Below are 22,636 nucleotides of genomic sequence, written 5' to 3' on the forward strand. Positions count from 1 at the left end.
CCACGTTTGTGCCCCCAGATCCCAACCTTGCGTTTGTGCACGTGTTTCTTAGGCTTTGTAGTTGGCTGGCGTTGGTCTCTTTTTATCTTTTGTTTTGTTGGGATATTGTTAGATTGTTGTTGGGATGTTGTAGGGTTGTTGTTTTTTTCTATTTTGATGGTTTGCCGTGTAGCTTTTAACCGCTTGTCTCGAACATTGCTCGCCTCCTACCGGCTTGAGCCTTTTCGATTAATCAAAAAAATTTCTTGTGGAGGATGACCAAAACACATGTAACACTACCACATAGATTTGTTGGATATGTTTTTTCCTAAGAATGAGCTACGGTACTAAAGACAGTCACAAACTCGACAACCTTTCTTTTTAACTTCAGCAGTCTACAATGTATCATTATTTATCCCAACAAATAGAGCAAAATCATGTACTCTAGTCTGTATTATATTATGCATTTTATTCGAGTCATAAAAAGCATGCACTCTGTATTATACTAATCATTTGATTCGAGTCATAACTTTTTTCATAGTATTAGAAACAAAGAACGCAGTGCCAATTTGTTGAAGCAGTCTCTATCCCATTAAGTTCAACTCCACCATTTTCAGTTACATAATCACCCAATTAAGCTAGAGCTAGAGCTAGAGCTAGAGCCATCCACTCATCCATCGGCCTCTTAACATTAACCTTGAAATCTGTATGATAGATGACACAATATGAAAAACACCGTTTAAGAGCGCGTGATAATTGATTGTAGCTCAAAAGCAAATGAGGAAGAAGCTCCACCCCTGCCTGCCTTCTTCAGTTGTAGCTTGAGCTAGTTGTGGGAAGTAAATCTTGTTGAGGTTAGCCATCCTTTTATTTCTCACTATCACCAAAATTTTACTTATGTTTGAGATTGATTTTCTGGGGCTCCATTTGTTGCAGTCTTCTTTCCGCACATAATCCAATTGGTTGTCATTCGGGGGAATGATTTATTTTCCCACACTTTCAACAAACCCACCCACATCAAAGTTATTCGAAACATCGAAACAATCCTTTACTTGTCTATCATGATCAACAAACACACAATACCTACTGTCAATACACACACAAGAAATTCACGGTCAAATTAAATGAAATTCATAATCGAATCAGAGCCTGAGAGATACAGCAAGGAAGGTGGAACGGGGCGCTGTTGGAGTGAGGTGGTGTGAGGGCGAGGGTGTTGGAAGGGGGTAGCTAAAAGGAGGAATTGTAGGCATTATTCAGATGGGTTTAACACGGGCAAATATTGGACCTACTCTTCTCTAAACTCTACTATCTAGTATCTACACACGACTTTGGCTTTGGAGTCAACGTCTGGTACCATCCAGGTAAGCTTCTTGTCGCTATTTAGCCAATGACATGAGCTTGTTCCAACATGTTGATGGCCGTGGTGCAAGGCGTAATCGTTTGTTAGCCCCGCTCCCATTGATGTTATAGCCATTGACATTGCAAGTATTTTTCATAAAGCTTTCTCGATTCGTATGGAGTGAAATGGAGTGTCATAATTTAAACAATCTGTACAGCAGACAAAATTCTAAAAAATACTACTATCGTTAAAAGGCACCGACACAGTACAAAGGAAGAAAGAGTTATCTTTCATAAATTAACAAATTCCATTTTTCAGACCAGAATAAAGTTAACTCAATATGGTACAAGAATTCCTTGCTGTAAGAGTGTTGGATTGGAAAAAAGAGAATTTCAAAACTCCACCATTACCAAGAAAGTTTTGAATTTTGATGTAGCATAACATAAAAATGAGTAAAATCATTCTCTCAAAACAATGTGAAACTTCACCACAACTATGCTGTAGATCAGCTATAAATTCATCATCACTCTCAACTTTCAACACAGAAGTAAGAGGTGAACGATGCTAAACGATAATGAAATCCAAATTCCAAATTCAACTCACCGTTCCAAAGTCTAAACTCCTCAATGCTGCATTTGGATAAAAAGAAGTTGGATTTGACTTTTGAGGGGAAATCTAAAGACTCAAACTGTATGGAACACAAGTCCAATTTAAATGGTTCCATATCTTATGGAGTAGTTTTCAAAACCTGCAATCATAGCTCATACAAGAAACCCAAGGATACCAAATCTACTTTGATAAGCAAGAGTGTATTCACTAAAAAGAACCTAACTGTGCACTACAATTGATATATGAATCAGAAGCCAAGTCATGATCAGTCATACAAAGTTTAAGATCAGACATTAATCATACAAAGACTAAGAGACGGGTGATCAACGAGATTTATAACAGCAAATGTTATTCTGAGTTTTCAACTAAGCATTTTCTTCAACAAAATTGTCAGGACACAATTCAACTCTGTGAATTTAAAATATAGGGCATGTATATATAAGCCAAGGTGAGAAACAAAATCCAAGTAAAAGAGAAGAAAAAAGATAGAGGAAAAGCTAGAAAACCTGTATAAGGGTGGAGCACTGTTCACTATGGGGATGCAAATGCTACATCCTCTCATAACTCAAACTCATCTTCAAGCTTTAATTGCTATGCAGCAGCCTCTTCCTCTTCATCATCAATCACAAAATAAGGATTGTGGACCTCGGGCCTAAACTTGTACCCAGTGAACGCATAGAATGCCAACGTAGCCAACTCCCCGGCAACCACGCTAGTCCAGAAGTACTTATACGAAGTAATAGTTTCGAGACCATTGACCACAACCCGAGTGAAGTAAATGTAGCATATGACCACAATGTAATGCGGCCTAAACAGAGTGAGCTTCATCAAATTGACCGCAGCCTTGCCATCAGTCTTGCCGCCTCGCGCAAGCTCTTAATCGACCAAACAATGGGGAAAAGCACGGCTCAGCAGCAGACGACATCCACGAGCAAGAACACCTGCTTCCAAGCGATCCAATCCTGCCCGAATGGCCCTGTCTCGTCAATCACAACCTGAGATATATTCGCGATAACCTGAAGAGGAATCACAATCATCAAAACCTTCTTCTCCTTATCGTGCAGATATGGCTTCAGAAACGACCATCCCGTCCCGATCAAGACGATCAAGGTGAACAAAGTGATGCCCTTCAAGAAACTGAATATGTAAAACAGCACATCCCAACCGTGTGCAGATCCAGTGCGCTTAATATACGATTTATCTTCGGCCTCACACAATAGATTCAGCGCTTTGAGCAATACCACAGCCAACATAAAGAAATGGATTCCGAAAACAGTCGGTCTCTTCTTGTACAATACATTGATCCAAAAGGCGGCCATAATGAAATAGATGATGGAGAGCAGGAAGTAAACCCTAGGTAGAATTGTTTTACCAGCGGAGAGATAATCGCGGTGGTTGGACCTTCCGCCTTCCAAGTTGTGTTACGATTCTTCCTCGTGCTTTCCCAATGATGATCGTAACTTCGCAACAATCGTACAATTCCCCTTCTAACCGATTAATCGAGATAACTAACCGATCGAGCTAAGATGAACAGATAGGAATTATATTGATCAATGAATAAGGTCTCGCGATTACAAGTAGAAAGTAAGAGATAAATGCATTAGATCCACGACCTAAGCATGAAAGCAATCAACAACAATATCAACAACACCATGAAATGAACGCGCGTCTTCCTTTTATACTAAGTTCTTCCCGCGTCTTGCATTGCTACGCCACGTGGCTTCCATATCAGCACGTTTAGCATGAGGATCTCACGTGCTTGTTATGCCTGCTGGGATGAAGGTAGTTATTTGTTTCAACGAACTTCAACGAACTAAACGAATTCCACAACTAACTTCATAATTCCACATTGCATGCATTTTTACGCATGAATGATTATGCATGCAACAAGTTGTACATCGCGGAGCGGACGTTCATGGAGACCTTGAGCTGCGGGAGGCAATTGGCGAAGATGAGAGTGTACTGATCGGCGGGGGACTCGGCGTAGGAGAAATTGAAGGCGGAGGCGGAGGGGTGGGGGAGTTGATCGAAGGTGAAGACGCGCTTGATTGCGTCGGATCGGAGGACGCAATTGATCTGCGCATCGTCGATTTGCTGGAGGACGTGCGCCTAGGCGTCGATGGTGCAGAGGAAGAATCCGAGTTTGGAGAGCTCCGGCGGGTCGGGGATGGAGCCGGAGAGGGAGAGGTTGGTGACGTTGAGCTCGAGCTGGCCGCGGTGGGAGAAGCCGAACTCGTCGAGGAGGATTAAGGGGCGGGCGTCGGATCGGGTCTCGGTGGAGCGGAACTCGGCGGCGGAGAGGGCGGCGGATGAGAGGATGAGGAGAAGGAGAGGGAGAGACATTTCAGATTCGGGTCGGATCTGAGTCTCTCGGGTCAGGAGAAGGGGGAAATCGTTTGGGGCAGAGATAGGCATACACAACCGAACCGGACCGCCGGTTCACAAACCGGAACCGGCGTCGGCGGTTCAGGTTCAAAAAAATCGTGAGCCGTAACCGGCGGTTCAGCGGTTCCAACGGTAGGATTCCGGCTAGGGCGTAGGTTTTCAGACTAGGTGTGCAGAAAAATCGGCGGTTTACGTCAAAAACTGGCGGTTTCTGCTAAAAACCGTCGGTTTCCGCCGGTTCAGGACCTTTTTCAGGTGGCAGTGTGTAGGCCTGAAAACCGGTTAGAAACCGCCGATTTTTTGCCAGAAACCGTGGACTGAACCACCGGTTCACTCCGAAACCGCCGGTTCAGGCGGTAAACTGGCCGAAATTTGAACTTTTTTTTTATTTCTTCCAATTTTACTCCTATAAATACCTCATTTCCCCTCAATTTAGTTATGTAGAAACATCTCATTCGTCGACTAAGAGTATATATACTTATAAATTTATTGTTCAGAACTTCAAGTTTTTTTTGTAATTTGTAATTAGCTTCGTTGCAGACTAGTAATCTCATTGTATTAAAATTTTTTATTTAAGACTTTAAGTTTTGTGTGATTTGTAATTGTTGTAACTTGTAATCTCAATAAAATTGCAATTTTTATCGTGATTTTTTGAATTTTATTTACGCACATTTCATAGATAAATAAATAAAAAAATACAAAAAAATTTACGAACTGCCGAATTGGCCGGAAACCGGCGGTTCTGAACCGCCGCCTGAACTGGTGGTTTTTTGAACCGAAACCCTTGGCGGGCCGGTTTAGGTTCATGGATATGTTGAACCGTGAACTGGTGGTTTATGAACTGTGTGCATGCCTATGCAGAGATCCTATGCTGTGGGAGGAATCACAGCATTGCATGCTGTGCTATTATGCGACGCTGTTTTGGCATAAAATTAAGCACCCATTTTTTATTCTTTCAACAGCTTTTCATGTATTTTTTCTTTCACTTAAATATCGTGCCTTTATCAATAAACGGTTGATATATTTTGCCTATAATTAATTCACTTTGCGATTTGACTATTTATCTCTTGAATTTGGTTGTCAATTGTTTATTCTTTTCAACAGTTTTTGTTTTTTGGCTTTTGCTTAAAAATTATGTCTACATCTATTTTGCATATAAATAAATCATTTTTTCTATTTTTATTAGGATAATTTTTCTTCTTGTTTCATGTGTTTGTTATTATGACCAAATATTTATCCCAATTGTCGTACATGTTTCTCAAATTTAATTATTTTACAATCATAATTACAGTACAAGTATGCAAGTAGATTTTTTAATAAAATATATAACAAAATACTAATTTCAAATTTCAAATTAAAATAACTAAATTCTAAAGCATAACTAGAAATATGCCAGTCACTAGATTACAAATGGAAAGATATTGAAAATATGTTGGTCATTTTTAGATATCAATTAAGTCATTTTAAAATCGTTTTAATTCATATGAGTATTATGAACTCGTATGAACTAAAACGATCTAAAAATGATCTCGACCTTTATTATTTTTTTAACACTATATTGTACAAACTCTAAACTATGATTTGGGCCATTCAAATTGCCAACGGCTATGCCGTTGGCCAATGGAAGGCTGCCACGTACGCTGCTCGCTGGCACGGACGTGCTCGATGCATCGAGCAGCGCCGCGCCAGCGGCAAGAGCGCTGCGGAGGACAGCAGTGCCGTGCCGCTGGCACGGACGAACGGACGTCGTCCTGCTCACCGCTGCGGATGCTCTAAACACCCTTCCAATAATCACAGCATTAATATTATTAGAGCTGGCTGCCATGCTGATTTTAGTGTTGGATCACTGTTCTTGGCTTTGGAATTGACCTTGTACAAAATATACATAAATATCTAAAAGAATATTTATATCCATAATATAGATACTGCAGATTTCAGTAATTTTCATTAGATACTGCATAGATGAAAGTACCTCCATATAATAAATATCTTGGTTGTAGATCACCCTAAAATCTATTGTTTTTGTTTTATATTGCTTAATGAAATAGAAAGATCTTTCTAGAGAATGTGGTTTCTTGAACTTCATAGATCTATCAACGAACAACGAAATATCGAAATTCTTCAATTTTAGCTAAAAATAAGTCCTGCAAGGATGTATAGAAATCTCATGTAATTTGTCTATATTAAAATATGGAATACCAATAAAATCTATTCGCAATAATTCTTAAAATTTATGGGCCAAATTATACATAGCAATTGGGCTTTAATGGCCCAAGTTACAAACCCATTGCTTTCTCTCTGAGGAAAGTTGCAGATACTCCCAACAAAATCAATTCTAGTTGGAACTTCCAATTTCATCAATACCCTGAAAATGAAGAGTTTCGGGAAAATCAGACGGATTGCGAGATGCTTTTCGACAATCTCATCGTCTCCTTTGCGCATTTGTGTAGTAGGTAGTGGACCTGCTGGGTTCTACACAGCTGAGAAGGTATGCACAAGTTGTTAAAAAATCTCAAACGTGGAATTATGGATAAGAGAATCTTTATCTGAGGAGTTCCTCTGAGCTGTAATGCCTTTGATGAATTCTTCATTTTTTTGTAGCTTTTGAAGGCTCATGAAAGTGTCGAAGTTGATATAATTGATCGGCTGCCAACTCCCTTCGGATTGGTTCGGTCCGGCGTCGCGCCGGACCATCCTGAAACAAAGGTTATTTATTTATTTATTTTATTTTATGATAAATAGATCTATTTCTGTATAAGATGAAAGTATTTTAATGGGGTTTAGATGTAGTATCATTGTCTGTAATTGCTTTCAAGTGGAATATGCTTCCAAATTCAGCATCTGGGTTAATTTACTGAATTGCTGGTGGTGGTTATTTTGTGTTGTTGGACTGTTCTGATTAGTAGTGCGGGGATGTGCGTGTTCGATGTTCAACACATAAATCTTGTTTTATGCTTTTTAGACTAAGTTGTTTCGAAAAATTGCTGCAGGTAGTGATCAATCAGTTCTCACGCGTTGCACAGAATGAACGTTGCTCTTTCTTTGGCAATGTGTCGCTTGGATCCTCTGTGACACTGCTGGAGCTTCGTAACATGTATAATGTTGTAAGCTACTAGGTTTCCTGAAGTTTGTCGACAAAAATAGTTAATTTTATTGTTTATTGTTTAGTCCTGAGGAAATTTTCGATTTTATTATGGCAGGTGGTGCTTGCCTATGGCGCCGAAAGTGATAGATCTCTTGGCATACTAAAGGAGGTATGTATAACATTTTATAATGCCATTGTGGCATTTGTCCTGTGGTTTAATGCATTGCCGTCTTTTTTGTGGAAAATTCTTTAATTAGGATTTGTGCTCAACATTTTAGTGTTTTCTTTTAATGCAGGAGTTGGCTGGTATACATCCTGCTAGAGAATTTGTCTGGTGGTATAATGGGCATCCAGACTGCAGAAATCTTGCTCCAGATTTGAAAGGCAGTGACACTGCTGTTATTCTTGGTCAGGTATCTTTGATTTGTTGATATATTATATTGTGGTTTGTGATCAAATTGTAGTAATTGACACTTAATGAGTCTGAGACTCTGAGCTAATGTTTCGCATCCTATTTCTAATTTCAGTCGGGAAATATAGCCTAATTTGATCTGTGTAGTGGATACTTTTGCTTACGCATATGCAGCAGAAGATATAGTAAAAATGTCCCTGGCTTATTCATTTGAAGTCGATTGATATCTTGATCTCAGAAAACAATTGCATTGACTGCATATTGTGATTGCTTTAGGGAAATGTGGCTCTTGATGTTGCTCGAATTCTTTTAAGGCCAATAGAGGAATTGGCAAGAACAGATATTGCCTCCCATGCATTGGCTGCTCTAGAAGAGAGCTCAATTAGGTTTGTTATATAGTACATGATATTAGGGAAATGTGGTTCTACGTTTTTAGATGATGATCTGCTTGGTTAACAACTACAATTATCAGGAAAGTTTACTTGGTGGGAAGACGTGGACCAGTACAAGCAGCCTGTACGGCAAAAGAACTACGAGAAATTCTAGGTAACAGTTCTGGACTTCTGGCTCTTTCGTTCTGTAGGATATTGGATTATATTGTATCATCTTTCCTTATATGGCGCATCTCCCCTTGTTCTCTGAATCCTAAAAATTGGCTATATTTGTTCACATTCTAAAATGGGAAGAGTGTAATCTATTATGAATTTGACCCAATGAACAAAATGGTTGTCCTGGTAGTTGACTAATTTGGCTTTATGTTGATATAGCTTTGATGTTAGGGTCATTGCACCTATATCTGTTTATATTAGGGCTAATATTTTTATTCACATCCATGGTATTTATTTAATAAAATCATACAGAAAAGAACACTGTTATAAGCTTACTCATTTTGCAGGGATCAAGGATTTGGGTGTCTATATTAAAGCAGCTGATCTAGTTACAACACCAGCTGATGAGGTATATTTACTAATTACATTAACTGCCACTTGGATACTATCTTCGAGGAGTGTCCTCTGCCGACAAAATATTTCGTTTGTTCTTTAAAGTTACTTTAACTGCCACTCGTATACTATCTTCCTTGTTTCTTATATCTTGCTTGCTTGGGCAAAGATAGAAATGAAGAATAGCAGGATCAGGAGGCGAGTGCATGAATTGCTCTCGAAGGCAGTCACGCCAGGGTGTACTCCTGTTGCCGGTCAGCGCGAACTGCACTTTGTCTTCTTCCGCAAGCCTGACATGTTTCTGGAGTTAGATGACAATAGTGGTCATGTTGGTGGCATTCGGCTTGAGAAGACTGCACTTAAAGGTAAGAATGCTCACATTGTTTTACAGAATCTTTATTCTTTATGTTCATTCCAAAGTTGTACTTATAATTAGTTTCTGCACTGGGAAAATATCTATATCTTTTCTAATGTCTGGAAATATGTATATGAATAAGTATTAAGGATGTTGAAGTCCAGTTGGAGTTCAAGTTTTGATTTTTATCTCGTCTAAATTTTCCAAGCTTTTAAAGATGTAGGAGATGATGAATTGGTGAGGCAGGTTGCAGTTGGCACAGGAGAGTATGAGGACATATCATGCGGGCAAGTTCTTTGACATTCAATAAAATATCTTTCTTTTGTCAATTGTCATATTTGGTGATTAAATGACATTGCAGATTATACGAAATAATTGATGGTTTCGACAGCCTTTGCGTTGGCTATTATATTGATACCTGTAATCTATTTAGTAGTGAAGAAATAGAACAATATATACGTAGTTGTAATGTTTTGGTACGCGGAGTCAATTTTTTTTCCTTGGCCTGGATTTTACAGCTGCATAGTGAGGCGAATTTAAAGTAATTCTAAAGTCGATGGATTCGACTCTTGTTTTGTAGGTTAGTTTTGAAGAGCATCGGTTACAAATCAGTCGCTGTGGATGCTTTACCCTTTGATACCAACAAAGGTCTGTTCAAGATTTCTATCATCAATAGTTTTGGAAACTGCTTAGTCTTAGACTTCAAATTTACATTCTCGTCTTCCTAATTGCGGGTTTCACTTGTAAATGATAACTAATGTCACTCCTAATACCTTTTCCGGTTACTTTCTAGGTATTGTTCCAAATGATAGAGGCCGTGTACTAGCTGATGCTTCTCGTGGTAATCTACAACACGAGATAGGCTTATACGTGTGTGGGTGGTTGAAGAGAGGACCAACTGGGATAATTGGTACAAACCTTCACTGCGCTGAAGAAACTGTGAGTATATAAGAGAACTTGATGTTTGCTCTATCTTTTCTGTCAGACTATGGTGAGGTTGAGTCGAGTGATCTTTAAGGCTGCATTTTACTAATCCCGGGTTACATTCTTACCATAACGTATTTCACAGATCTCATGCATCTCAGAAGACATAAATAGAGGGGCTTTAGCATCTGGCTCGACAAAGCCAGGAAGGGAAGGGCTCATGCAAGTATTAGACAGCAGGAACACTAGAGTCGTCCCGTTTGATGGCTGGGGAAAAATCGACTGCGAAGAGCGAAGGCGAGGGAGTTTAAAGAACAAACCTAGAGAGAAACTTGCAACGTGGGAGGAGCTACTGGAAGTTGCCTGCTGATGAGGTAGTTTACAATGCAGATAAACATGCTAAATTTTGAATTATGACACAGCATAGCATAGTTTATAATGGAAGAATTTGATTTAAATGAAGAGTTTAGGAATTTATAAAATAAAATTGTCGTAAAACAGTGGGAAAATGTATACTACTTAATTTTCAGTGTGGAAGTTCTAGCTGCTTTTGGTGACTTGACTGCAAATTTTACCTTTTGCTGTAAGGATATTTATTTGTACTAGTACTATATAACAAAGCTGCTAAAGGAATCATCAAATTCCTGCTACATATTTTTGACTTTGAGAATTCTTTTTAGAAGCCATCTTTATTGCTGTGAAATCATTTTTTCCAGCACATGAACCATTTGATGTATAGACTTTTGCTTTATTCTTCATCACTTTCTGCGGAAAAAGAGCAAGAGCATTCGAGTGAGAGATTCAAATTTATTATGCAATTGGAAAGATTTCATTTTTAATAATATAAAGATACAGATTTGGAACTGCTCAAAGTTTGCAACAGGAATCAAGAAAGAGCTTTTTGGATCACAAGCATTACATTAGTGAGCATGTTAATGGGAATTTTTGTCATTTTGTACCACTAAAAAGAAAAAAGTGTACAATTATATTGATGCGAATAAAATCCCCATTTTTATTTGTTTAATCAATTTAGATTATTGTTATTTGAAAGTAATATTTTCATACACGATCCTCCACCAGATGCATTTTCTTACTTACATTAACATTTTTAATTTTATACTACGAAATTATATTCAAAATAATCTAATTAGTGCTTCTAAAATGAGAGTTAAAATTCAGGAAAATAATCAATGATCATTCACACACACAAGAAATGCAATAAGAATATAAGATGCCAAAACATCTTATATGCTTCAAACTCAATATAATTACATAACACCAACAACAAAACTAGAAGCCAAGGCTGAACAAAATCACACGAAAACTGAAGTTTCTCACTCAACGCTGATCATCTCCCAAGTTCGTTATACAAAGAAAGGCATCGAACGCCATTAGATTTCATGGCTTGTACGTATCGAAGTTTTCTGACATCTGTTTAGGCTGCATCTCCATTCTGCACCGTTGCTTGATCGTGCTTATCTAGTTGGCTGAAGTTGCCCTTCTGCTTGAAGAGCTGAGTGTGATGGTGCCTGCAGTAGAGCTGATGCTCGTGGGCGACATAATTAGACGGGCTTATCGTGCAACCGCCATGGCTGCACTTGAAACAAGCCCTGTGATACGAGCTGCCATCGACTGCTACCTGTTAATGCACAAGTCATCAACCATGTTAGACCTAATTGGTGAGGATTGAGGATTTTGATTTTTGGTATTAAAACTTATGAGTACCTTTTCAATAGGATAAACTGTTTTGCTGCAAGCAACACATTTATCTTGAGTTCCTGCAAACATACTCGAGACTTTGCTATTTGCAAAACCGGGTTCAGAAGATCTGTCGACTCTAGCAGTTCTCGGAGCATCTGTGAATAGTATAGATATATTGGATGAGGTAAGAACGAAAGCTCAAGTTAAACAGTGAGGTTTTTAAGTTTTGATTCAACCTTCGAAGCTCTTATCAAGGCTGCCAGTCATCTTAAATAGTTGGTTGAAATGAGGTTTGCAGTATAGAACCCCTTCATAGGAAGAGTAGTTGCTCAGCTGCAACAGAAGTTGATGAAACATGAGCAAATGGATCCGGAAACTTAGTGAATTAATGGATAATTGCAATGTGACACGGTGCTAAAATGGACTCATCCTATTTATTATATGATGTTCATAGTAATATCAATATGGTGACTTCATGTCCCGGAAAGAGTTGATGGAATTATACTTGGTCTGTTTTTCGAAGAACCAACATAATAAAAAGTCTAAACATTAATAAGGCAGCAAATTAGGCCTACTTCCTCCTGCTGACTACATACATGTTGCTTTATCAAGCAATGATCACAAATTTAGAAGCTAATTGTTGTGACAATCAATTTAAAATTCCGTGAACTAAGATGACATATTTAAAAGAGTGTGCAGAAATTTGAAATTTCAAGAGATCACTTAAAGCAAATCTGAAAATTGAGAATTGAGCTTGATGCTGAGATTGAATCAAGCAAACACTGAAATGGTGAGGTTTACCAACTTGGTTTCACAACCATCACACGACAATTGGCGCGATATTTTTACAAGTTCCGAGCATTTACTAAACCAAAAGCAAGTTTCTTGGAAACAGTAGGCAACTCAACACCCTATTATGAGAATAAAAACCAAAACGCAATGCTCAAACACACACCCTTCTTGGCAGATTAACACAGCAAATGCTCATCTTCACTTTCAAATCAATAAACGTATAACTATAACTACGTCAACAGCAGTACCGCACAATAATCCGATACACATACACCAAATTCACCAGCTCTCTCACCCTCACAGTATGATCTCCCAGTAAAAAAAGCTCCAGTCATCAAGAACCAATCTTTAAAGACAATTATGCCACCATTTACACCCAATTCAACAAATTCAACGACACAAAACTTGTCCCAATACACATCACAGATCAACAAGCTCAATCAACCAAAAGCCTCATCAAAATAAGACAAACTCAAACATATTCTTGCAAAAAAAAAAAACCTTAAACCAAACAGCATAAGTATCAATAAATCAAGAATCACAATAAGGGCCGAATCAAAAATCTAACCATAAAGAGCCAAGCAAACAAATTATTCCATCACTCATACCTAACTCAATCACCCCATCACAAATCAAGAACAAAATCAATCACAACAGCAAAAGCAAGTATATTAAATAAAAAATCAGTAAAAGGGATGTAACAAAAATCGAACCTTGAGAGTTCCTTTGCAATGATGGCATCTAAAACAAGCCTTGTGATACACTTTGTTGTCAGCAGTGAGCTCATCCACCAAGTAAACTGTTTTCTCACAAGCCTTGCATTTCTGTGTTGTTCCTGCAAAACTAGCCATTTTTCCCTTTAATTTTTTGAGTTTTATTTCTTCCTTCAAAACTTAGATCTTCGATGTTTGATGCTACTCAAAAAGAAAAGTTTGAAAAAGAGCAGTTCGTGAGAAAATCTACTCTCCTTTTTCTCTGTCTCATCATCTATTTCCCTTTTTTGGAGTTATTAACAGGTCAGATAGTATTTCAAAGACTGTACACGTGTCATCTATACACTTTTTTTAAGTATAGAAAAATTTAAAATCTACTCCCTCCGTCCCACATAATTTGACCCAATTTTCCATTTCGGGACGTCCCACGTAATTTGACCCATTTCACTTTTACCATTTTTAGTGGTGGACCCCACATTCCACTAACTCATTCCTACTCACATTTAATTATAAAACTAATATATAAAAGTAGGACCCACATTCCACTAATTTTTTCAACTCACTTTTCTTTACATTTCTTAAAATCCGTGCCCGATCAAAGTGTCCCAAATTATGTGGGACGGGGGGAGTAATAATCTTAATCTGTAATATTCAACTCTAATTTTCCCTTAAAAACTACTCCATCTACGAGATTGAAGTAGTTATGATTTTGAACTTTATGAAGAGGAGAAAAATGACCAATATAATGTCCTATCAATATAATGAACATAGGTAGGGTGGCGATTCCTCCATCTGCAATTCCCGATAGAAACGTCGTCCTGGATTCCTCCCTCGCCACCTACCTATGGAGGAAACATGATGGGATTGTAGATTGACAAATCGCGACCAGTTACATGTCGCAACGGAGAAGAAAGAGTTGAAATCTCGACGGGAATTGAGATTTCTGTCACAGAGAAGAGACATAAACCATAAATTGATATACATTTTAATTTAATTGAAACTAAAAAACGACGTCGTTTTATTGTTCTGCCGGAGATTTTGCCATGTCACGCCTCCGGCGAGCCACGTAGGATTAGTTTTTGCCGGAAATGTACCCGGTCGGGTCGTACGGGAAATTTGCAACACCTGGTAAAGTACATGACTTTTCATGCAACTTTTAAAGTTTACGGGAAATACCAAACTATTTGCAAAGTTGACGACTTTTGAAGCAATTTACCCTATTATTTAATTCGTGATCTGATCATCAAAATTGAACATCCATCTAGTTTGCACAATTGCAGGTTGAACTTTTTAAAGGAAATGAGTTACATCATCATTGAAGAGAACAACGTTTTATTTTATGGTTAGTGGCACCTAAGTGCACCAATTTTGAATGCGTTCTGATTAATTGTTTCATTAGAATTCAAATATCATTTTTTTATAACGAATAGTACTTCTGAATTTAATTTATTGAAATTATAATGTTAGTTAGATGAGATAATATTTCTTCAATTAGATTAATCAAACACCACATGACAACATATGTTCAAACCATTAAATTTTAACTCAAACTTTCGGCCTTACAAAAAACTTTTCTTGAATGCTCATGGTAACGAGTTCACGAATGAAGTAAAAAAGCAAGAGGATAACAAACGTGCAAGAGTACATCGTCAATTTAACATTATTATATGAGCAATATTTTTAATTAAACACGTTTATTTGGTGACTTTATTTAACAACCAAAACATGCAAATCAACACCGATGAGGAACTAACACGGGCACCCGAATTATTTAACATGTAATTTAAATTATTGAAAGAGGTCACATTATTTTAAAGGGTTATTAACCAGTAATTTAATTTTTTTAATTTTTCTACTAAACTTAAGTTGGTATCATGAATTTAAGTTTTGGTGTCAACTTTCCATCGATTGAATTAGATGACAAATATTAGCTTACATCGTGGCTGAGTAGTAGAAAAGGATGTAGACCTTATTCTAATGGAGTAGGGTTACACACACACTTATATATTACACACTTATATATTGCTTACATATTTACTAATCCCCAAGTGTCAAAAAGGGATCTGTGAAAGTACAATAATACCAACTTATCTCGTAGTACTATGTCAAGAGCCATATGCTACTACTACAAAATATAGTGTGTATATATACGAGATGGAATTTATACAATATGTGATGACAAAATGGTCTAATCTGGACAGAGAATATGATAGATAGTTGCAACCACCAAAATATATCATGCTTTTAGTTTGGGACAGAGACTTGAATTTGGGCTTGCAATGGAGCCTGAAGGAAGAATTATTTGATTAGCAACAAGAGAGATTGCATATATATAGGTATATAAATGTATGAGAGACTTACAAAAATTTGGTAGACAAGATTGTTTTGAAACCGGATCGTCCTCAAAGGGGGGTGGAACTTGTCCATATATCATCTCACAACTCATGTCTTCAAAATCTGCAATTAACACATGTAGATTATTATGTTGTGATGATGCAATTGCAATGAGACATGAATAGTGTAGGGAGGTGAGCTCACATACTTGGATTCATCGTCAATGGAAGGCCAAACTCGTTGGTGAAAAATTCTTGTGTTGGTATTTTACACATGTTAACGCACATTCCTACGCAACCACTATTCTCCAAGTACCTTCCAATTTCAATTCCATCAAAATACCATTCCATAACATTATCTAATTAATGTACTCCCTAAATCAATGCCTCATTATGCTACTTTAGGATTTCTGTGATTTAAAGTCTCATTTGTTTTTTTTTCATTTTGTGTAAGGGGCCCCACCATTCACCTAACTCTTTACCCTCACATTTTATTATAAAACCAATATATAAAAGTGAAGTCTACTATCCACAACTCATTTCCCTATTTTTTTTTACAAAGTTAAATAATTTCTTAAAACTTGGGAAGAGTCAAAATAAGACTATAAATGGCAGACGAAAGAGTATCATATATACATACCTGCATTTCTTGATGTGGACTCCGCTCTTTTGCTTCACTCCGTTTACCTCTACCTCCACAACCTACTGAATTGCAATTATTAATTTTAGATATACAATTTTAAATATAATTAATAGTTGTGAACACAAAGAGAGAGGGGAATATATAAATACAAACCTCAGAAGGGCCAACCAGCCAGTGGAAGAAAGGCACCGTTAATGCCGCATTGAACTCTGCTGCCCATTTTGTTGGTGGAAACAATTTTCTAAACTGCCATAAAAAATACAATCCATATTAATCAACCCATATGTTTTACTTAACTTATTAGATACTAGTATGATATTTTGCTTTAACTTATCATGAGTCATTCTATAAAATTAAATGTAACTATTCCATGTTTTTTGCAGAGAGAGAGAGAGAAAGGGGGTACTTGAGCAGGGGCGCCGGGAGGGAGCATGGAGAGGAGCACCTCTCTAACAACTTGCTGCTGCTGCAGACGACTCCTTCCCTCCATCACTCCTCTCGACACTTCCACAAACGACTCGTAATCACAGTCGAACAGCCCCTTCTCCTCCATCCCCGCTTTTCCTCCGCGCCCTAACTTGTCCATCTTCCGCGAGAAGAGGCTCATGAACACTCTCTCGAACAGCCCGTCCTTGTACTTGGTCTTCTGCCCCATCGGTGCCGGCTGTCCCGAAGCCTCTGCTATTCCACACCGCACTGCGCTGCTACGCAAATGGAATTTCCGCCGTCTCTCCGGCCAACATGGCGACGGGAATAACGACTTGGTTGCCGGCAAGCTTAACACCATCTTTAATTCCGGTTTTGGCTTATCGTAAGATTTCACAAATTAATAAAGAAATGTGGGGTTTAATTGAGTTGAAGAAAAAAATGAATGGTATGGGCGTGTGGTGGTGGTGTGTTATCGGAAGAATGGTGGCCATACATGTGCCGCATCACCAACTAACAACCTTATATTATTTCTTTTTATTTACATGAATATCTTGTGAATATCACAAATATGATTAGGCCAGGCCAGGCCATGATGAAGGCCCAAGATTATGTCTTTCCTTATATTTTGTTGATTATATACAGTATTCCAACCTTTCTCAAATGCATTATGCAGGAAACAGTAATATGGTTAGTGTTACAAATTTATTCCAGAGGCTGAAATAAAACATTTCCAAATTCCAACATTTATGAGGCAGAGCCTGAATCAAGTAAAATGAAAAAAAAAGCAGAATAATAGGTGAAATTGCATAACATTTATTTGGAAATCCGCATGATCTGGATATGGAACTGATACAATATATTGCTACTACAAAAAAACCTCATTCAATTAGGCAGAGTCAGCAGCTTCCACAGCCTTCGGAGCCTCATCTGTTTTCAACTGCTCCAATGCCGACACACGTTCGTCCAGTGACTTGTAAGTGTTATCTATCTGTTTCAAAACAAATCAATTACAACATACACAAAATTCGAATCAATGCCAATATTATCATGTTATCAACTAGTTCATTTCCACTCTCACTCATCTCTCTAGCTATTACTCCATCCAGATCCATTTATCTTAAACCACCTCTCAGTTTTGACCTTAAATTTCATCAGCATTTTAAATTTGATGCTTTTGGCTGATGAACTGATGCAGAAATCTCCAGGATGAAGTCTGAGTTGCATGTCCTTGAGTTGGCTTACCATGGTTTGATCAGGTCAATGTAGTACTATCAGATTTAGACATGAGAAATGAAGGGAATCCAACAAATGGGTTTCATCTGACAGACTTGTAGAGTTGTATAAATGAGCTTTTCTGAAAGACGATATCTCTTCAACACATGTTAATGGCAACTGGTCGAGGAAATGTGATTGCTTAAGAAAAACCTAACCAGAAAGGAACGCAATAACCATGCTTACATGATGCTAGTTATTATGGGTTCACCAGCATTTTTAGTTTGCATCATGTTGTAACGACAAAGTAGGCAATTTGTGCTATTAAAACAAGGAAAAAGAACAGCCAAGGCTGGGCATTTAGGGTTATGACAATCAGTTATATATTAACCAATAACTGCATAATGGATGTCAAGTGACAAGATTAGAGTTGACAAGTGAAGACATGAATGGAATCACAGCTTATTGATGATAGGAGTTGACAATTGAAGACACAAATAAAGTTAATGGGGTTGATTTCATCTCTTCCTATCCTATAGAGACAACATGAAAGCAGGAAAAAATGGATACAATATCATTATTGATAGTGTTATGCATCTAAACTTCATTTACTTTTGAGTGATTTAGTGTTATCATTCAAGTGTTGTTTGTAAATAGATGCATAGACTGACTGCTATTCGCACAAGCATCGTAAGCTTAGGCCTAGATTCAAGTGAGTGAGTGTCAACATTAATGTAGCGACTCAAAAAAGGCGGAACACTTAAACAACTAAATCGTTGCTCAATGCATCATGGACGATAGAACTATATGTTTTACCTCAGGTTCGAGTGGCTGTCATGTGTTGAGCATGGAATATGATAAACACAAAACATGTAAACCCACTATGGCACTTCCACATCCACCTTCCTTGGCATCAATTATAAACAGAACTATTTTGACTAAAGAATTTAAAAATCACTCTCAACATTTCACAAAAGCAAAATGCAAAATATGATTCTATATCACACTTCCACTGTAAGTCTGTATCATTTTTCAACCATTGCTAACCTCTACAATATTCATCCACTACGTACGGAACTCTTCTCTCACCGGCTTCGACTGAGAATCATCTAATTTTCCATCATCAGAAACTTAATAAATTTAGACGAGTTTCGACACATTCAATTCGCGGTGGAACATATTCCGTATAAAAATTCGAGAGCCAACAACCAATCTCATGAGCACGCAGATATAAGAATAACAGTAACAATCAATTTCAACACAAAAGCAGAAGAAGGGCGAAAAAGAGAAACCTGTTGAGAGATGGCGTGGTGAGCAATTGCGTAATCCTTCTGGAGATAATAGAGACCGGCGGCGGATGCCAGCGCCGCGCCGGTGAAGAATGAAGCCAGTCTAACCCGCAGCACATAACCCATTTCTGCCCCCCTCCGATTTCACCGATCTCAACTTCAATCGCCCAAATTCTTTGCAGTCGTGTCGTAATTATTTACTTGTTTCTTAAAATCAAAATGAAGATGGCGATGACCCAAAAATACTTGGGCCTTGGGCCTTAATAATATCCCTGCACTATACGGTCATATTTTTTTAAAAAAAGAATATTGGTCACTAAAATCAGACCAAATTTTTTACAACCTTTAAAGTTGGTTCAAAAATCACGAACTTAAGCTTTATAATGAACATATCACAAAATCAATTTTTTGTTCCAACTCATGGGAAATTTACCAAAAGAGATCAAGTTCAATATTTTTCCAACCAAAATTTCAGTTCAATTAACTTTTAGGAATCAATTAACTTTTCCAAATATCCAATTTAAAATACTAGCTACCACAAACTTTAGCCAAAATTTGATAAATTTTATGAATATAGAAACCTTTTTCAAATAGTATATCTTGTTTCTTCTAGTTATTGATGAACATTATCACAATTTATGAGTTGACACATGGGAAACCCCTTTCTAAAATGTTGTTTATCAAGCATCCACCATTTCTTTAATGAAACATTTCCAAATTCCAACATGTATGAGGCAGAGCCAGGATCAAGTAAAATGAACAAGGGAGCAGCAGAATGCATAAGATTTAGTCCGCGATCTTGATGGAAGTAGTATATCGCTACTAAACCAAACATATCATCAGGCAGAGTCAGCAGCTTCCACGGCTTTACCTATTTTCAACTTCTCTAATGACGATACACGTGACTTGTAGATGTTATCTATCTAATTAAAAACACAAATCAGTCTAACCCGCAGCACATAACCCATTTCTCTCCCCTTTCGATTTCACACATCTCTACTTCAACCGCACAATTTCTTTATGGCCGTACTATTTGTTGCTTCAAAGTTACTCTCTCTCCGTCCCACCGAAAATAACTCATCTTCCTTTTTTGTAGGTCCCAACCAATATGACTCATTTCTTATTTAAGAAATACTCCATTTTCGTCCGTCCCTAAAAATTTGTCACATTTCACTTTTACCATTTTTAGTAGTGAACCTCATATTCCACTAACTCATTCTCACTCGCATTTTATTATAAAACCAATATATAAAAGTATGACTCACATCCCACCAACTTTTTCAACTCACTTTATATTACATTTCTTAAAACCTGTGCCGGATCAAATGGTGGCAAATTATGGGGGACACAGAGAGTATTTAAAATACTCAATTATCTTTTTCACTTTCTTACTTTATTCATTTCTCGTACTTTTCCACTTACTTTTTTACGAAGTTAAACAATTTCTTAAAATCCGCAACGATCAAATATGAGACATTTAATAGGAAACAAATGGAGTAATATATTATAATTGAATTTCATTATATTTCATTACTATGGAAGCCATAATGAGATATGGGTTTAAATAGAGCAACTTTGTTCATATTGTAAAAATCATGGATTAAATATGCCCGGTTAATGGATTTTAACCAAATAATAAAAGTGACGAGACATTTAATTTTGTGAAATTAAATGATATAGCGTCGATCTACATTTTCCGTAGATAAATGTAGTATATTCACATTCTCAAATCCGATTTCCGGTGAGTGAGAAATGGTGGATTAAAGTTGGACATAATTAGCTTTTAATTAAAGCTTGGAGTTGGAGCTTAGAGAATAATTAACTAATGTTAATTATCCCACATAGGAGAAGTAACACATATTTTAATGTGTTTAAATTAAGTGACTTTATGTTACTTAATAATTATAGTGGACCAAGATGAGTGAAAGAGCACACACGCGCGCGCCGCCGCCGCCGCCGCCGCCCGCCCTAGCCCGAGCCCGTGCCCGTGCACGTGGTCGTGGTCGTGGTCGCGGGCCTCGGGCCCGATCCCGATCTCGATCTTGGACTTGGACTTGGACTTCAGAGTCAGCAATCCAAGTGGCTTGACACGTCGTCAAACGTGGCACAGTCAGAGCTGCCACGTGAGAAAAGCACACACTCTGCACGCGAAAGGCACACTCCTGCCACACGCTCGTAACCGTCGGCGGTTACGAATCTGCCATGATGACCCTTCATGGCTTGGTTGACCTTGCATGGTGGCTTGGCCTATAAATAGGCTAGCCATTCCACTGCATTAGACACACATTACACAAGCATAAGCTCTCTCCCTCTCTCTGCATTGTCTTTCTGTCGAAGCTCTGCACTCTCCTCCATCCAGTTCGCCGGAGCTCTGTTGATTGCGGTGCTACATCACCAGAGACGTAGCCGTTTTACCTATGGGGACGACACGCCAAACCGAGAGCACTACCAGGGCGTATCTCGTCTTGCGGGAAGAGGCCTCCTCGACTCGGCTAAACTTATTCACTATTACTGTTTCAATTTCAGTTGTAATTTTTAGTTCAGTTTCTCCTTTTGTATTCCTTCTTTGGGTTTGTATTACGCCCGAATTTTATCTCTTGTAATCCCAGAAACCAACAATCACAAGACGAGATATAACTTGCTTTTGAAGGAATTTGGACACTAAACTGAACCTAAAAACTTTCGAAACATTTAACACCTTTGCTGGAGATGTCGACTGAATCCAACACCGCTGCTACCACCACCACCGCCGCCATTTCCTCCACCATGGCGACCACTGAACCGGTCAACACTTCATCGATCCCCTCGATGATGCCAACCCCCGGCTTCCCAGGCGCCTCTTTAACTGTCCCATGGGTTTGGGACAACCCTTTCGGGGCGTCCACTGGTTCCACCTTTGGTGGTTCGGTTGGTTCCACTTTTAGTGGTTCCTTCGGATCCTTTAATGGATCGAGTGCTGGGGCCTTCGAGTCTCACACGAATGCTGGGGCCTTCGGGTCTCATGCGGGTGCTAGTCCCGTCGGGGCTGGTACGACCATGGCGGGCTCTATGCCCAACATGAATGGTGGGGGCTCTATGCCTAACCATGTTGTTGGCTCCTTCGGGGGCAACGAAATTGGTTCCTTCCATGGACCAAGTGCGGTTCCTTCCATGGACCAAGTGCGGCACCTTTGGCACCAAGAATGATGCCACCTGCCGAGAAACCACCAAAGTTTGGAGGATCTGACTTCTAGCGGTGGTACCAAAAGATGTTGTTCTACTTGACAACATTGGGCGTCGCCAACTTCCTCACGGAAAACGAGCCACCTGCGCCAATCGACCAAGAGACTAGGCTCGAAGTCATGGCTGACTATGAAGCTTGGAGAAAAGGGGATTATCTATGTAAAAATTTTATTTTAAGTGCATTAGATGATAGCCTCTACAATGTATACTCCAATGTAACCACATCTAAACAAATGTGGGAAAACCTAGAAAAGAAGTATAGCATAGATA

The 22,636-nt window shown here is 38.4% G+C and overlaps 3 protein-coding genes and 1 pseudogene across 3 annotated transcripts; 1 reads left to right on the top strand and 3 right to left on the bottom strand.

Annotated features, from left to right (window-relative positions):
• Positions 1-2,267: 2,267 nt before the first annotated feature.
• LOC121755605 lies at positions 2,268-4,284 on the bottom strand (annotated as a pseudogene).
• A 2,349-nt stretch (positions 4,285-6,633) lies between these two features.
• On the top strand, positions 6,634-10,686 carry LOC121755604 (NADPH:adrenodoxin oxidoreductase, mitochondrial-like). The gene is made up of 13 exons (XM_042150920.1): positions 6,634-6,803; positions 6,917-7,021; positions 7,306-7,419; positions 7,516-7,569; positions 7,697-7,813; positions 8,089-8,198; positions 8,285-8,358; positions 8,708-8,769; positions 8,923-9,118; positions 9,326-9,395; positions 9,689-9,756; positions 9,902-10,047; positions 10,178-10,686. Exons 1-13 carry the CDS (start codon positions 6,687-6,689, stop codon positions 10,400-10,402), a joined length of 1,458 nt encoding a protein of 485 aa, XP_042006854.1. The 5' UTR covers positions 6,634-6,686; the 3' UTR covers positions 10,403-10,686.
• A 500-nt stretch (positions 10,687-11,186) lies between these two features.
• On the bottom strand, positions 11,187-13,502 carry LOC121755606 (LIM domain-containing protein WLIM1-like). The gene is made up of 4 exons (XM_042150921.1): positions 13,239-13,502; positions 11,970-12,066; positions 11,758-11,888; positions 11,187-11,671 (listed from the first exon to the last, which is right to left on the bottom strand). Exons 1-4 carry the CDS (start codon positions 13,374-13,376, stop codon positions 11,468-11,470), a joined length of 570 nt encoding a protein of 189 aa, XP_042006855.1. The 5' UTR covers positions 13,377-13,502; the 3' UTR covers positions 11,187-11,467.
• Positions 13,503-15,226: 1,724 nt separating this feature from the next.
• On the bottom strand, positions 15,227-19,358 carry LOC121754199 (beta-carotene isomerase D27, chloroplastic-like). Its single transcript, XM_042149568.1, has 7 exons — positions 19,148-19,358; positions 16,621-17,631; positions 16,368-16,460; positions 16,212-16,273; positions 15,781-15,887; positions 15,600-15,695; positions 15,227-15,524 (listed from the first exon to the last, which is right to left on the bottom strand). The coding sequence occupies exons 2-7, from the start codon at positions 16,999-17,001 to the stop codon at positions 15,475-15,477; spliced, it is 789 nt and encodes a 262-aa protein (XP_042005502.1). The 5' UTR covers positions 17,002-17,631; positions 19,148-19,358; the 3' UTR covers positions 15,227-15,474.
• Between the last annotated feature and the right edge of the window lie 3,278 nt (positions 19,359-22,636).

The sequence above is a fragment of the Salvia splendens genome, chromosome 11 (genome assembly GCF_004379255.2).
Source record: "Salvia splendens isolate huo1 chromosome 11, SspV2, whole genome shotgun sequence".
NCBI lineage: Eukaryota > Viridiplantae > Streptophyta > Magnoliopsida > Lamiales > Lamiaceae > Salvia > Salvia splendens.

Bases quoted from the DNA above. Each gene is read 5' to 3' on its own strand.
- LOC121754199 (XM_042149568.1), bottom strand. From the start codon at position 17,001: ATGGTGTTAAGCTTGCCGGCAACCAAGTCGTTATTCCCGTCGCCATGT. The intron at 16,461-16,620 runs GTACCCCCTTTC...TTTTTATGGCAG, and splicing joins CTCCCGGCGCCCCTGCTCAA to TTTAGAAAATTGTTTCCACC. The intron at 15,525-15,599 runs GTAAGTCTCTCA...TTCTTCCTTCAG, and splicing joins ATCTTGTCTACCAAATTTTT to GCTCCATTGCAAGCCCAAAT.
- LOC121755604 (XM_042150920.1), top strand. From the start codon at position 6,687: ATGAAGAGTTTCGGGAAAATCAGACGGATTGCGAGATGCTTTTCGACA. The intron at 9,757-9,901 runs GTCTGTTCAAGA...GTTACTTTCTAG, and splicing joins ACCCTTTGATACCAACAAAG to GTATTGTTCCAAATGATAGA. The intron at 10,048-10,177 runs GTGAGTATATAA...CGTATTTCACAG, and splicing joins TTCACTGCGCTGAAGAAACT to ATCTCATGCATCTCAGAAGA.
- LOC121755606 (XM_042150921.1), bottom strand. From the start codon at position 13,376: ATGGCTAGTTTTGCAGGAACAACACAGAAATGCAAGGCTTGTGAGAAA. The intron at 12,067-13,238 runs GTTCGATTTTTG...CTTCTGTTGCAG, and splicing joins ATTGCAAAGGAACTCTCAAG to CTGAGCAACTACTCTTCCTA. The intron at 11,889-11,969 runs GTTGAATCAAAA...TACTATTCACAG, and splicing joins CCTTGATAAGAGCTTCGAAG to ATGCTCCGAGAACTGCTAGA.